General features: G+C 38.5%; 1 protein-coding gene across 2 annotated transcripts in view; it reads left to right on the forward strand.

Moving 5' to 3' along the window:
* Positions 1-16,984, forward strand: part of tanc1b (tetratricopeptide repeat, ankyrin repeat and coiled-coil containing 1b) — a 101,088-nt gene that overhangs the window by 48,763 nt on the left and 35,341 nt on the right. For both annotated transcript variants that reach the window (XM_028435350.1, XM_028435351.1), the window contains 5 exons: positions 1,408-1,597; positions 4,941-5,276; positions 14,924-15,046; positions 16,336-16,617; positions 16,773-16,927. In XM_028435350.1, coding sequence (XP_028291151.1) covers positions 1,408-1,597; positions 4,941-5,276; positions 14,924-15,046; positions 16,336-16,617; positions 16,773-16,927 — 1,086 coding nt within the window. The remainder of the gene's footprint in view (positions 1-1,407; positions 1,598-4,940; positions 5,277-14,923; positions 15,047-16,335; positions 16,618-16,772; positions 16,928-16,984) is intronic.

Raw genomic sequence — 16,984 nt, forward strand, 5'->3', positions numbered from 1 at the left:
TGCATCACGTCTTTGTCTTTACCAGTAACTTGAGTGTCATTCCAGATGCTCCTGAGTTTGTAATGCGAGTGTCTGAGCTTCGGTCCAGAAATAGTTATGTTTGGACCTGGTCTCAGTTTGTTTGGCTCTGGTAAACAAGCCTTGGCTGCGTGAGGATCAGAGCCCCGCGTGCTCCCATTTCTCATTCATCTCATGTCTCGGGAATGTTTTAACTTGGAACCAACAGTTTTAGGAATGCGAAAGAGACTGGAAAAGTTTATTAATCCCGTTCATTAGCTGGCATGTCATACGGAACTCGTTATTGTCATTTTGTTAACGTTTCTCCTCCTCCCATACCACTCTTTACGACATGTCTTTAACTCAGCATGTCTACAGTCAATTATTAAATGCCAGTGTGGTGTTTAACTCTCATGGTGTTGCCTCAAGCGTAAAAGTTGTCATAGAAAACTTGTTGCATGTTAACAATCAGGCCTTGATATATAAAAAAGTCTAAAGAAAAGGTTAGTTAAGCCACCACAAGAACACCTTAAATGGGCAGTTTTCTTTACCTTGGTTGAGCTAAGCTAAGCTTTATTGCCTCAGTCATTCTTCTATAATGACAACTGTTTAGTTTCTCCCAAACACTGTAGATGTCTTAAAGAGTAATTAGGATTATTATTTTTTTAAATGGCTACACTGTTTATAACTAGAGTGTCACAATATACCAGTCGTTTGGGTTTGCTCATACAGTTGAGTGACGAATCAAACCATAGACACACCTCATCCCATTTGGTGAGATTTGGCTCCAACATAGATGAAATTATTGATGCAGAAACCACATTTGCTACATTTTATCTCAGTGAACCTGAATGATTGAAGTGTTCATTGTAGTGAACTTGTTTGAAGGCATTGATGAGCAGCATTGTGTGTGTTGTGTTTGGAAGCAGGATACAGTTGAAGGAAAACAGTGAAACACGACAAACCAGCTTTAATTTGGATTTTTACGGTTGTCATTTGTTCCAGACAAAGATCGGTCTGTTGAACGGTTGTCAAACTGGCTTGATTACATGAGAACGGTATCTATTGTGCTGATTGAATGTAGAGACGTGGTTCTTTGTGAGGTTCTCATGAGCCTTGCTTTAGTTTCTCAAAGAACATGAGTGTAAATTTCAAGCCACTCTACATTTGCTGTGCCTATGCCCCTCTGCTTTCATTGCTACGCTCACTTGAGAATCATTTGTGTATTGTGTAATGTTTTGTGTTTCACATAATTCAGTAGTCTATAGAACTATATCAAGTCCAGTTCTTGTGTCTAAATTAAGTTTTATTTTTTAAGATTGCTTCAGATACCTCAAATTTTACACTAGTTGTGAAATGAAAGTTTGGATGATAAACTCTTGTCGTTTTAATTCAATGTTTTTCTTTTAGTGCTCTTTGACTAGCCAGGGCATCAGTCCTTGCTCCACACTGACCAGCAGCACAGCCTCTCCCAGTACCGACAGCCCATGCTCCACCCTCAACAGCAGGACGAGCCGTCCACTACCCAGCCGCTCCAGTCCCTGTGGGACCATCACCAGCCCCAGTTCAACACTGGAGAGCAAAGACAGTGGGATCATTGGTAAGCAATTGAAGCTGTGTATGACCTCCCCTCTGTCCCTAGAGCTTATTTAAATGGATAAAGAGGACAGCTTTTTAAAAGACGCTAGGCTCTAGAATTGTGTGTGTTCAGATAGTAATGGCTTGTTGTGTGCAAATACTGTGAGCAGAATAGGTTGAACTGCAGTAAAGATGGAACACTTTCAAATATAAATATAAATGTAAAGAATTGTTATTTTAAAGAAATGTACTTTTTTTTTCAACTCAAGGCAAATTTTAGCTTAGCTTAAAAGCTGATGGAGACAAAAATTGTCGTCGAATATATTCATAGTGTAGGCCACAAAGATCAATGGTCAAAGATCATTTGCTTAAAATGAGGTTGAAGGTTGAAATTGAAGCTTGTTTATTGACAGATTTGGAAATTGCATTGTGGGATGTGGAGTCCTGTAAACAGATGCATAGAAGTGTTTTCACATAAAATAAACACTGATAAAGTGACTTCCCAACACATTTCTGGTGTTTCCACGGACTGAAAGTTGTCGCAAAAACAACGGCATATTTTCTGACTTATGCGGAAAGATTCGAATCCTGCCAAAATTGAATCTCATGTGGAGTGAGGTGATATCACGGTGAATACTGGGAACAAGCAAGAACAAAAATTTGGTCAAGCAATTTGCTGTCCTCATTACCTGGCAAAGAAACACAAAAAGAAATGGTAAGAATGCAGACAAAAACACTTATTAGGATCCATTTATGTGACTCCACTTTATTGACTACATTATGGATTTATCTGATTAAGATTTCGTCACATCGAGCAGCTTTAAACCTGTAAATCAAGGTGATTTAATAGACTAGTGGGATTCATCTACAATACATGATTTAACATCAACAGAAATGTCGCAGCAGTATTTGCCTGGCAGACTCACCAGAGGCCTTGTCAGTCACTTTGTTTGATAAGGACAACAATGATGCCATCAGAGATGCTGACTCTTCACTATTTTCTAATGTTGCACAATGTGACATTTATTGAAACTTTCTCTGAAAAAAAAATGTGTTAATTTGTCACTTATAATTACTGTTGACAGTGTAAATACCCTCCATAAAGCGTGTCCGTTTCTCACATGCTATCAGATATTTTTTACCTATAGGGTGCAATGTTGATTTACATTGAAGGATTCACATTTCCTTTTGCCATCAGTCATTTTCCTGTCTTATTCACCTCCAGGGGTTTCACACCTATATTGTGTCAGTGCAGTCATCTCCCATCCAGGTACTGGGTTTGTGTAAGGGTGTTCAGGCATGAGGGAAGTGTGAGATTACCGTTTTCTCACACTAATGATGTCCTACATCTCCGAGAAGAACCCAGTAAAACATCTATAGATTTACACAAGCTCACAAAAACATAGTACTGCTACTGTTGAAGTGTTAATTAAACTGGCTACTCCAGTCCCTATAGGCTTTGTCAACAACATATTCTCCACAGTTTATTTTTGTTAAATAAACTGGAGTAGAATAAGTATCAGAGATAATTCAACATTACATAGTTTTTTGTAACTTGCGAAGCATATTGCACTATAGTAAAGAAGAAGGTGTGTCAAAGTAAAATCTAAATCACCCAGTTTGGATTTCCAATATTCTTTGGCTGACATATCTGATTATCATGAGTCAGTCATCCAGTCCCTCCAGAGTAATATCATTGCTTGCTGCTGAATAATTTATGTATTCTGTGATGTAGTGTATTTCTGCTTGAAGCAGTAACAACACCCAGGAACAGACCCGCAGGCATGCTGAATCTATTACTGTCCACCATGCCGACAGACCTTTCAATGCATATATGTCAAAAGCCAAAATTTAGTGATCGATTGCCCTAATATGATGTTGACTTGCAAACTACATGAGTTTTTACATTATTTTTCCTTCTGAGATGTGTTGCTAGTCTCATCTTTGTAAGCTGGACAAACCGTAGCTTTAGCATTCCTAAGCATGAGACACACAAAGCAAAGTTGTTTTTTGTTCAGTCAATAAATTCAAAGATTTAGAAGTCAATGTTTTCCAGAATCATGTCTTCCAAGCATACCATTACAGCAGATGTTTGTTTATGCAGAAAGGGAATGCATGGACCCTTGGAATGAAAGGGTCAAATTGCTGAGTGTGGTACATCGGTGGGTTGAATATAGCATCTCCCTTAATGAATTTGCACATAAAGCGAAAGAACAAAGTCATTGCTGGTCGGCCACCTAGATTCCTTCCTGTGATTAATGCTCACAGTTCTTTGAAGTTTGACTCAGACTGATTTAAAAAGCACATTAATTTGCTTTGGACTACTTTAAAAGCTTTTCGCTGGAACTTGTCACAGGTCGTTGCAATGTTTTAACAATTATAAAACAGCTCGCTCTGCAGTTCTTGCATTAAGTGGCCAAACGATGACTCGTCTTCCCTCGTGGTTGAAATTTCCAACTATCAGTTCATTGTATTGTGGTGTTTCTATATTAGTTAAAGCTGCTGGACATTAAAAAAAGGTTTTTATCAGATAAACCTATGGTATAGGCCTCATTAATCAATAAATGCATGAAAAAAAGATGATAAAAGGTTGAAATTGCTGATTGAAAGTTCGTTGACACTTTCATGCATTGCATTGTGGGACATGGAGTAGCGGATGTGGGTGCATAGAAGTGTTTTTACTTCTTTTTGATATCACGGGGAATACCGGGAACAAACTAGAACAAAAATGGTATCGAGCCAATTACTGTCCTCCTTGTCTGGTGAAAGTAAAAACCCTTCAATGCATCCATTTACGGGACTCCGCATCCCACAATGCAATGCGTGAAACCTTTCAAAAGATGTGAAGAGTGTATACAGTGGGAATCGAAACATTAGAGCCACAATTTTTATCTTTTTCCTTTATTTTTTGGAGTAAATGCTGTTCAATTAATTGATCTCTGAGGCATAGACCATGATTTTATTTAATAAAAAAACATTATTAATATTCGCCATCACTCCAACCCCTCAATTACTTCACAGCCCTTAGAAATCTTTACAGTAAAGGGCTGCATCTGATTTTATGTGAAACGGTGTGTTAGCGGTGTGTGTGTTACAAGCACCCAGCTGGCCAATCAGTGTCACTCCTCAGTCTGTAGTGCCGTTTCTGTACTCAGCTGGCTGTCATTGTGTAGCTCTGGGTTTCTGCTTGGCACATTGGTAGAAAATGTTGGCCACAGTGAGGATTAAAAGATTTGTTCTCATACAAGCACAACACTCAAAACACAGTGGCTGGCAGGTAAATACAGTATTCTGACCACATCAGAAATCCTCTCCCCCTTACTTTCATCTCTCGTTATCACACTATTTTTTATCTTTCTTCTCAGCTACCATCACAAGTTCTTCAGAGAATGACGACCGCAGTGGCTCCAGTCTGGAGTGGAGTAAAGATGGCAGCCTAAGAGGCAACGGGCGCCATGGCCTGGCACAGTGTGCGCGAGCTGACACGTGCTCTCCCGTGGCTGAGGAAGACTCCGGCTGTGCCGCAGCACCTCAAACTGACATCTCATCCAGGACGGAGCAGCAGCAACAGCAGCCACTGCCTAATGCATCAACAGGAGCGGCTGGGCATCCACAGCCATCCAGTCTGTCCCCTGAGGGACCCATTCCATACATGCCACAGACATCGTCCCTCATGCTGCAGAGGCCAAACTCAGTAGCAGGTAAAACGTTTTGTTTTTACCTTTTAACATGTTGCAGAGCTGTGTAGAAACTAGAGAGGCACCGAAACGAAAATTCTTGGCCAAAACCGAAACACCGAAATAAATTATTATGCTAATTATTAGTCGTATTTCATTTATGGCTCTGAAAATGTACTAACCTCACTAAAATTAAAACATTGCAATTCTATAGATTAATATTAATGCTTCATAGAATAAATCATTTAAAAATATGAAACTATTTATTGAGCATTCCACTTCCATTCCCCACTCATACATTAAATCATATTCTACAGGTCTATAACTGACTGAGCTGCTGGAAGAGGGTCAAATTAAATAAGTTATTTCATTAAAACACAAAGTGCATTGAAGTTCTTGATTAAAGTCAGCTTCTCTATTTTATTTATTATCAAATCATGTTCTTAGAGATGCACACGTTCTGTGTAGTCTGTGTTTTGATTGTGGTATGGATCATTTCTTGTGCATGCTAGTTTCATTTCAGTGCGTCACTAGTGTAAGCTACAGAGACATGGACAGCTTTCACTGTGACTTTTGATGTTTCAAAGCTTGACGATTGCCTTAATATTGTAATACAATGATGTAAGATATGCCCCAGGCTGGCAAACTGCACTCGACCTGGGGCGGACTACCAAAGCAGAAGCTGGGGATTAGGCAGCTGTTGTGGATTGTGCCACAGCACTGTCTGCGGTGCCACACCTAAGCAGCCTCTGTATGGCTGCTGTGTTCTGCATTCCTGTCCTGAAATCTCTTGAGTTGTGGTTCAGCTCACCATATCCACACAGCTGTCACAGTTGTTGATAGACTTCTTCTCCCCCATTTCTATTCCCACCCCCCCTCAAACTGCTCGCCTCCATTAGGCTGTTTTTGCTTTCGACCTTGACATTATTGGTACTTGAATAGTCATATGTACTATACAATGGTGCCATTACATGAATATTATGCAAAGAAATGACAAGATAATCTCACTGAGGTGAACTATGCAGGATAAAACCTACAGGAGTTGAACTGAAGTCATTTGGCTAAATCTGTTGTTTGGTTGTTTGTTATAATTTAGGTTACGTGCATAAATAATATCTATATAATTTCAAGTTTTTGGAATCAAAGCAAATCCCTGAACTGACTTTACAGTACCTGCTGTTGAAAAACGTGGAACCAGCATCTTTTACTTTAAACCAGTAGGTGACATCACATAGACCAGTAAGTAATTAACTTACTGGTCAACTGGAATATGATCATGCCATATAACGTCAAACTGAATCTACTTCCTGTTGAATTTAGGATTGGATAGTGAGACCATGTCTTTTTTTAAAAAAGACAAAGTCTAATCAGATAAACAGCTCATCTGATTGCTTATTCTTGTCAGTGTATTGTTCATATGCAAGTGTCACTTCAGTCTTTCAGGTTTCCATGACACATGTGGGATTAAGTGTGCATGTCTAAAATGCCCCGTGTCTCAGTGCAAAGCAAAAAAGGAAGTGAACAAGACAATCTGACAATCTCACATTAAGACCTCTATCTTCAAACTTCAGAAAACAATTCTTTAAAGAACACTTAATGTTATTTAATTAAAGTAGACAGTTGTAAGGCAGCCTGTATCATCTTGCAAATTTAATCAGATGTGCATTATGACAGTTATTTGACAGCATCTGATGATCAATGGAAATCCAACCTTTTACATTTTGCTACTGTGTGTCAAATGCACACAGTAGCCTGTGTTAAATCTCAAACGTCAGTTAGAAAAGTATTTTCTTGTAGATTAGTCTACAAATAGATTAGTGCATCTCTTTTTTGATAGTAACCATTCTGAGGTTGTGCTTTAGATGCATTGGAGCTCAAATTAAAGTTCTTGAAGCCTTTTAATTAGATTAAAATTAGATAAAATGCTTGGGTCATGGTTAGACTCTTTTAATGCAGGATTAGATTTACATCATGAAAAATGGTGCATAGCCATTGGTCTGTTCCTGGTCAAAGCTGAACATGCCGATGTATTTCATCAATTGTTTTGAGCTTTACAAATCTACTTGCTTCTTCGTAGCCTTGTTTGTAATGTGGACCCACACAGACTCATAAAGCTAAGAACCTAGAGCAATATGCACCACTTAATGTGTGTGTGTGTGTGTGTGTCTGCATGTGAGCACTAGCAGGGTTTTTTCCCATGTGTGCTCCCACAGTTTATAGGTTGATGTCATAGTTATGCAGCTTTGCCCTCTGGGAGCTGCAGAATTCCCACCTTGGACTTTACGCTGTGCGGCATAACTGAGAGACAACGACAAGGACACGATGAGACAGATGCATTTATGGCCCACAAAACACTTTGTGTCATAATGTCGTTTAGACATGCTTCTGCTTTAATAGCTCTCAAATAAATTGTTTTCAGTAACAGTTTTATGGTGTAAAGGATGCAATTACGTGAATGTGATTTATTTCCGAGACTACAGTGAAGCACATCAGAAATTTAATCTTTGAAAAGTCTATTCACCTCATCTCAGAACCCCACAACTTGTTTACGGGCAGATCAATACCAAAAACAAGACATTTTTACATGAAAACAAATAATAAGTGTGAAGGAAATATATCAAAAGCGTAGAATATTGTATGTATCATGTTGCTATGGGGAAACAAGACTTAACATTTGTCACAATCCTTTTTTTACTAAACCTTTACACATTAGTTCCAGATGGTACAAATGGATTATCATCACTGTTAACAAGCGTTTCCAATTCACACTTTGAAGCGCTGTTGGTGTGACACCGGAGTAATTTTTTTTGTCTCACAACAACAGCAGAGCCAATTGTCACCCATGTTTACTTCCACGGTGTTGCCAGATGCATCTGTTTATTTTTCAGCCAAAACTGTGAGAAGTAATCTTCCAAATTCCCTGAAAATGCCACATTAGTGCTGTATCGAAATAAATATACCAGCTTTTAGCTTCTTTAAATAAAGGATAATACAGGATTTAAATGAAACTTGGTGAGCTGATTGACAATGTCAAAAGGAAAAATAAGTTTGATTCTGCAGATGATCCAGAAGGTACTATAGATACAACATCCAGAAGAAGATTTTGAGCAAAGATATTTCACAAATAGTTATAAACGGATTTAAATGAAATTTGGTGAGCTGATCTAAACTTGGCAGAGGTTTGCGTTCTGAGTACTCTTGTTTCATTTGTGATCAGGAAACACAGCAGTACCTTTACCAATTGGTATGTTTGTTTACCCAGTAGATTGTTACCAAGAAGTTTTCATACAAATTTGGAGGTGTTTATTTGGCTGTTTGAGAAATTGTAATCTGAAATCCACCATCTGGCTATTTGTTAAATTCAGGATACTGTCTTTAAGCCACCACAGAAATATCTGCTGCAACAAGTCTGCCAGTTTAAACTCTTTTCAGAATCAATTAGCACTAAATAAGCTGTGTTGTGTGTTGCCTGCTGTCTCTAGCAGGAGTAACTTGTGTGTGCCTTTAACTCACATGCCGTAATAAGGAAGCTGAAAGTTTCATAGTGCAATATTTGAACTGTTTCTGCCTTCATAGGAGGTATCAAGTGAAGAATTTGGGTTGAAACTGTTTATTTAGTGGATTCTGTTGGATTGAAACTTAAATCCATTTAAACCCTCTTGAGTATTATTGCTATATAGTGTACAGTGTTTGCTAATTTCCTCTATTTTGTTAATAAAAGGAAAGTGACATGTGTTAAGTAGTTTCAGATGTCCGTTTGATAAGATGAAACGATACTTACTCATATGCCCAACTTACAACAAACCAATTTTTTAGACCAGTATATGTGACGTATTTTAATGTTCCCACTCTACTTTATTGATAACAGTTGATTGAGCATTCAAAGAAGAATTATAGAAAGCATTGAAGATGCTTCATATAATCATATAAAATTGCATACTTTAAACACAAAAGGTTCTGTTACTTAGCAACAGAGTGTTTCTTTTTTCCTTCATCTATCTTTTGGCAATCGACGGATGCAGTGCAGAGCCTCAAGAATGTCAACTATGCGTGTAGAAAGAATGTCTGCATATTCCTGAGAGCTGGTCATTTTCACTCCCGTGGGCCGTGACTTATATAAATATAGTATGTGGCTGACCTGTTCCTGTGTTTCTGTGGGAACACTATGTAGAGCTTCCACGTGCTGTGTCATGTTTCAATGTTGGTGTAAACCACCTGTCAAAGAAGTCTTCAGGAATGCTTTGGAATTAATTAGTTGGTAGTTGTCGGCATTTGTCATCCTGTAGACAAACCCATCGGACACCTCTCAGATAGTGTCCACAATAAATTCTCTACATTTATGTCAAACCTCCATCAAGTTGTGGTAAAATATTAATCTGCTATGAGGTCGACGGACAACCAATGAAAAAGGCTGAATCTAGATTTTTATTTGAAACGAAATAAAGTGCAATCTAATATCCAATAATTTAGTAAACTACATATGTCTTGATGGTTTAACAGCATTTGATTTGCATTATTTGTTATACCTTCCTTTTGAAGCAACTTCTGGCCAGGAGATTCTCAGTTACTTTTTTTTGCCCGAAGCTGACTTTATTTGGCCTTTTGAGTCAATTAAGTTCAGCTTTTCATAAAGCCACACGGTTAAAGGGCCGTATTAGTTTTGGCTTCTGGAATTATGCAGTTTTGAAATCTTTACTTGAACGCTCAGACGGGAAGGTTGAGTTTGGGTCACGGAGAGAAAGGAATGAATGGTGCTACAATGCAGCAGATTATTGCTGTGTGTGGAGCGTCAAGCAGACTTTCGTCGTCTGCAGTCCAGAAATTAGTTTTACTTTCCTTAGGATTGGGAGGACCTTAAAAAAGGTCACACATGAATGGATTAGTAATACGTTAGGAGGCGATAGACATCTGTAGGGTTGGGAATCGCTAAGAATTTAGCAATTCCGTTTCCATTATCAATACTTTAGGAATATCAGCTCTCTTTTAATCCACCAGGTATCGATGGTTTTCACTGGACAATGATATATACAAAAGCGCTATATAAAATTGCTGAATTATTATTATTATTATTACAACATATGACACATTTTGGCTACAAACATTTCAGAATATTTACAGTGGTCCTTTTGAACAACTTGATCCAAAACAAATAATTATTCTGTGAAAAAGAACATATTAACCAAAAGTACAGCTGAACTTATTATGTATTTAAACGGTAAAGCTTTAGTTTAGCCTTTGTTTACATTTCTATAAATGGACCTTCAGGGACGCTGTCCCTGTTGTTACATGTGTGTCATAAGCCGTGCGTGTGAAAGAGCAAACTAAAGACAACGATCAGTACCAGTCCGTCTCCCATGTCTGATTACTTGTTGAGGACATAAACTGACAACGAGGTGTGGGTTCTTGTGGAAGTTTGTTGTTTTCGGAAGAAAAGTTCGTGCAAAAAGCAACTTTAACGCAAGTGTACAGAACCCGGAAGTGAGTAGCGTAGCAACATAGACGCTACAAACACAGCATGGACGACAGCACAGCTGCGGGTGGAGGAGGTGGATTTTCCGCGGTGGACAGCAAACAACTATATGGTGGAAGGAGCTTCACTTGGTGCTAGAATAAACACACAATTTATACGACCTGGAGGAGTTTATCGTTACGTATTTGCAACGTATGGGGAACCGATAAGCGGAATTGAATTACAAGCAAACAAACGATTCCTAGGAATTGGATTACTGGGAGCCGGTTTTCAGAAAGAACCGTTTTTTTTCGATTCCCATCCCTAGACATCTGCACCTTTTTAGTCTGAATACACTAAGAATCCTATTTAGATCTGTTTATTTTGGTGACTTTCTTGAACATCATGTGGAGCCTTTAGCCTGTCTATTTTACTGTGTACACATGCCTGTGTATCATACTAGCTGTGAAATTAACTTCTGCCTCTGATTTTAAGAAGACATTGATCGGTTTGGTTCCCAGACTGAAATGAAAACAGAATGCATTCATGCCATGCGGTCCTTTGTAAAGGTCACAGAGCCTTCTTCTCCAGCATTCACTCTCAAAGATTTGATTTGGCTCCGTGTCACAGCAGGCGCAGAATAAAAACCAGCAGGACAGCGATCTGAGGGCTGAGGAGTCATTTCAAAGTCCACTCAATGGCTCTCCACTGAAAGATCAGGTCTCGACAATCCATTTCCTGCCAATGGTGCCTGATGGCCTACATAACATTTCTGCAACTGTTACATAAATGTTTTCTATTAATATGGATTACTTGTTATGCTTTTAGAATCATCACATCCACCAATGAAGGACGAGTTTGGACTTTCATATATTACATGTTTTTAATACTTGTTTTCATACATTTATGTAACATATTTTTTATATATTGTTTCAGATTTATCAAATGTTATTTTTTTTGTCTTTTTCATTAAAGAATTAGCTGCGATAAACAAGAAACAACCATTATATTTGGTGAAAGTATTTCAAAATGGCCTTTAAATACCAAAAATGTACCGGGGTATTTAGGAAATGCAGTGGAATAGAATAAAGCTTCAAGATCTATGAATTGAGAGGAGCCGAGCATAGCAGGTCAGTCCTCTCCTCATGGGAAACACAGACAGAGGGTTTTAAAGGGCAAACCCGCCTCAGGAAAAAAGAGCTCTTGTTTTCAAAGGAACACACTCACAGTCAGTGCACGCACTAGTTTTAAATGTATATGTGTTTTATCAATGAATAGAGATAAGCTAAAGAGGTGAATTTCAAGGCAATGGAGAATACCTGGGAGAAATGTTTGACATAAAAGAGCTGGGGAATAAAGGAAGTTATACATGAAATAAAAGACTTGGGACGCATCATATGCATTAGAAATAACGTTAGAATGATCTAAATAATTTAATGCCTCTATGTGTTCTGGTTCATAAAAAAAATTAGCTGAGGATCAATAAGCAACAGTAAAGTATCATACCAGAGAGTCAACCATTGATCTAACTTTTCCTTAAATATTGCTTTAGGTGAAGAATGAAGGGGATGTAGAGATTTATCCTTTTGTACTTGGAGACTGTGTGTGGTTGGGAAGAGAAATACATGGAGGTGTATAAGGACTGTGACAGACTGGATTAAGTTAGAGTGGGAGGATATTAAAGGTCCTATGTCATGCTATTTTTCACCCATCTCCATTTGTTCTAAGAACCCCCAAACTCCCCTGTTTTCCAGAGTTTTAGCCTCCGAAAAGTCACTTTTTGAGCAACTCTACACAAATAGGCTGATTTTTGGCCTACTTATGCATATTCACGAGTGGGCGTGTCTATAGACAGGACACTGACTTCCTCCTCCCCGCACGGTGACGTAGGGTCAGAAGATGGCCCGCCCTCCTCCCACCCACTCCGTAGCCGAGCTCACCCTGCTTTATAAACATGAGACAGAGCGTGGGGGCGGGGCGTTCACCGGTACATACATAGACTGTAGAAAATACATACATAGCACTGTGGATTTACTCAAACCATAGTACTGTGGCGCCTGTGCAAAATATTACTGTAATCTTGGTTGTTTTGTCGTTTCTAAATGCTTAGTCTTAAAATTTGCAATTGTTGTCAATTGCATGCTGTAATTCATAAGCTTGTAAGTTTATTGTTTAATGCTGTTTTGCACTGAGTTGGTCCACGAAACACAGATTGCTTTTTGTTGTCGACTTGTTTTCAAAATTTCACTTAGTTTGGTAAAGGCTTTTTTTAGGGGTTTTTTTGTTGTTTTTTGACAAAACTGTCTAAACTGCAGCTTTTTAAGCAGATGGTATGTATTTATAGTAAACTACAGATAATTAGCAGATATGTCGAAGTGTGAGTGTGAACAAAATGAAAAGGGGATTTGACTAAAGACTTTTTCTTCACACGTAGATGACATGATTTAAAGCAGAGGCTTAGATTAATGATGTTAAAGGGCATGATTCAGTGTAAACAGCTGGGTGAGACTTTGCTGCACTGACACGTCTTTAATTATGTTACTAGTGCGTTAGTAGCAGCAGTGGCTCATCTACAAGGTTCATTTAAGAATATTTACTGCATACCACATTTTCATTTTTCTTCTCTGTTCTGTTTGATCTAAAGTGGCATTGCCGAACACTGAGTAAGTGTAAAGACACTTGGAGACCATTTTATACACACGCATTATCAGCTTGTGATTGATTAACTCATTCGTTGCCAGCCATTTTCAAAATTTCTACCCTCTCAGTGCCAGCCGTTTTAGAGCATTTTGACTGATTTTTAAAGACCCACAGAATATTTTGTACTATGACAATCTGAAATCTGAAAACAGATTCTGAAAGATTAGACTCTCACCTTTCATCTGCTTGTTTCGTTCTTCCGTAACCAGCAGTTGAATAGAGGCAAGTTTCACACAAATTGCCAGTTTGTGACAAAAAGCTGAGAAAACCGGCTTTTTCTGAAAAAACCTATTAGTGACTTTGAAGCAATTTTTTTTTTTTGCTTTAGTGACACCTCAACATCGGTTTCCTACTGTAAAACTACAAAAACAACACTCAGACCAGGCTTTTGATGGCAACATTATTATTATTTTGCTATCGGGTCAGAATTGAATAGTTTACTTACTGTATTTTGGTCGTCCTCCAAGTCTCTCCCCCGTCATTCTCCACACACGCAACTTCCTCCTTCCCTCGGACATGCCGAGTGTCACCGCTTGCCCCGTTTTTTTGACCATTTTATCTCACCATCGCGACACTTTCAATAGTCCACTTAGGTTGAGTGTGAGCTGCTGGGAACTTCAGCATCAACTCTCGTAGTGCCATTTTTTTGTCTTGTAAACTCTTTTCCTCTCCCTCTGAGCTCTGCCCATCATGGGTGATCTCTCATCCAAAGGTGCGCTGCTATCACCTACATGTCACCAGTTGGTCACTACATCATTGTACAAGTTAGATATTCACCGGAGAGCTTCGTCACACTGTCTCCTAGCAACCCCCAGCCGAAAAACACAATTCACGTCTATAGACGTGAATGGCACTCAATGAGTTAAAGAAGCAAGTAGTCACTCAAACTTTTTGGATATTTGACAAAGTAATACATCCAAACTACACAGAGCATGGTGTGCTTCCATAATCCTTTAGTAAAACCATGTTTACTTATCCTTTATTACACCAGGTGGGTATTTTATCTATCAGGCTTAAAGCATGAATGCATTTGTCGACTATTAATTGTAATTTATAATGCATCTTGGGATTTTCATCTGTACGTGATCTATTAAATAAAATTGACCAACCTACTATCTACAGTATTTCAAGAATAAATCACTTAAAAGCAGAAGCAGTTGCTTTGATCGGTGCAGGTAGTGTTGTTGCACAGCAGGTTTGTGTGTGTGGTTACAGGCCTATCTACAATGTCTTGTGTGTAGCTGTCAATTCAAATAAAAGAAAAGCTGGGCATATCTGTCTGACTTTGGGAAACTCCTTTTTTTTTGTTCTACACTTCACTGGTGCATGCACACTGTGCCTAGAGCAAACAGCAAATGTCAGTACACCGGTTACTTTCTTCTACTTTCATCCTCTCTCAGATGTGCCACAAAATGCTTCTCTATTGTTTGTAGGCTTCTCTAAGATAGAGATAGACAAATATACTCAAGATGTCCAAGATTGTCTTTTTCATTTGTTTTTTGTGCTGATTCTCTGTCCACAGCAACCAGTTCCACTAAACTGGAAGACCTGAGCTATCTTGATGAACAGCGCAACACCCCACTGCGGACTTCCATCCGCCTGCCTTGGCATAATACTGGAGGACGGCCTCCTCCGGACTCCAAAAGTAACTTTGGTTATGTAATACGGCCATTTATTTGAAATAATAAAATGCCAAAATAAAACTGGTTAAATAAAAAAAGAGAATAGGGACAAATAAGAAACTAACATACTTTAGACACGCATAGAGAGGACAACAATCAGTGTGAAGTGTGAATACTAATAAAGAATATTTACGCTGTTTTTATTCAACTCTTACTCCTTTACAAAATCTTTATCCTTTCTCTTTTTTCTTTACATTATTTAGGTCTTCACTCTGTTTGATGAATATTTTTTTTTAATTTACTGAACTGCAGTGAAGGACTAAGCCACACTGTTGTGCTTTGGTCTGAAAAATGGCACGCTGTGTTGTTTTTTTTAATGTTTACCCACTTAAACTCTGCTGTTTTGCTTTCAATTATCTGTTTGAAGGTGTCATTAGAATGTGTAGTTTAACAAGATATTGATGAAGACAACACATTAACGTCAATGCAGCCATAACACATCACTAGAGAGAAAGACAACAGCAATCATTTTGCTGCGAGGCCATTGCAAAAATTTGTTCTCCAGGTTGAACCTGTTTGAGGTGTAGTTACACAGCCAAGTGTTACGCTAGTGGGGAGCTGGAAGATAAGACTGTATAGTACATTCACATTTGTAGTTCACCTATTTATTAGTGTAGTTTATAACGACCAACACGTGTTGATTGCAGCTTGTTGTTTGTACGTGCAAAGTAAGTTGTTTTATAGGGCTGGGCGATATATTGATATTGCATTTTCTATTTTGCTGATATTGATAATTACAATATCGTCTACATATATATTTTATAGCTTTTTTTTTCTTTATAAAAAAAAAAAACAACCAAAAAAACACTGTTTTAGGAGTCGCTGTTTTCACTACTTCTCAGAACAGCATTAAAAAGCACAGTAAGATGGATTTCTGAGTGCCTCCTAACCCAGAACTTTCACTAAACAAACAACACTACTTTATAGGCAAAAACGCCAAATCTGTTCGTTAATAAATGTGCCTTTGTGGCATTTTGCATCAGAAAATTTAACCCTGAATTGTCTTTCTGGTCAGACTTAATTTGAATTAAAATTGTCTACATTTATGACTTATATCGCCATTTTCATAAAAAATATTGAGATACGATTTTTGCTCCATATCGCCCAGCCCTATGTTATATTGGCAAGGAACTACTGTAAGTAGTAGCAATAATGAGTAGTAAATATAGTTCAATTAATTTAACAAAAAAATTTTTTCATTATGAATAAAGACAGTATGTATATTTAATATTCATCATATTATTTTCCTTAGCCCGCTTTGCTCCCTACAAGCCTGTGGACATCATGCTGAAGCCACTACTGTTTGAGGTTCCCAGCATCACAACCGACTCTGTTTTTGTTGGCCGTGATTGGCTCTTTGAGCAGCTTCAAGAGGTTTTGAAGGACAACAAATCAAATGAGAGCCATGGGGTTGTAGTCATGGGCAGCGTTGGTTATGGAAAGACGGCCATCATCTCCCGACTGGTTGCACTGAGCTGTCATGGAGGGCGAATGCGCCAGATTGCCTCCAATAGTCCATGTGGCTCTCCTAAAAGTAAGTGCTTTGCATTGTCTTAGCATTGATTTGATCTTTAAGAAAATATTTACTTACTTTTGATTCGGATGGCTTATGTGCCTTGACAATTAGTATACAGAAGGTGAAAAGGATGATTATTTACCATAGGCCTGCCCTGTATGTATGTGTTTAAGATGGTCCTGGACAAAGTGGTGAACTTCCCCTCACCCAGCCTCCACAGCCCACCCCACCGCCCAGTGCTACTAACACACTGAGAACCAACAGCTGCCCAGGAACTCCTGAGCTGCGGAGGCGGAGAGAAGAGGCTGTCAAAAGCTTAGCTGCAAAGGTAGGAGGAAAATGAAATGAAAACTACATCTTAGCTTTCAAAGGAATCATTCAATCC

The sequence above is a fragment of the Gouania willdenowi genome, chromosome 21 (genome assembly GCF_900634775.1).
Source record: "Gouania willdenowi chromosome 21, fGouWil2.1, whole genome shotgun sequence".
In the NCBI taxonomy this organism is placed as follows: Eukaryota; Metazoa; Chordata; class Actinopteri; order Blenniiformes; family Gobiesocidae; genus Gouania; species Gouania willdenowi.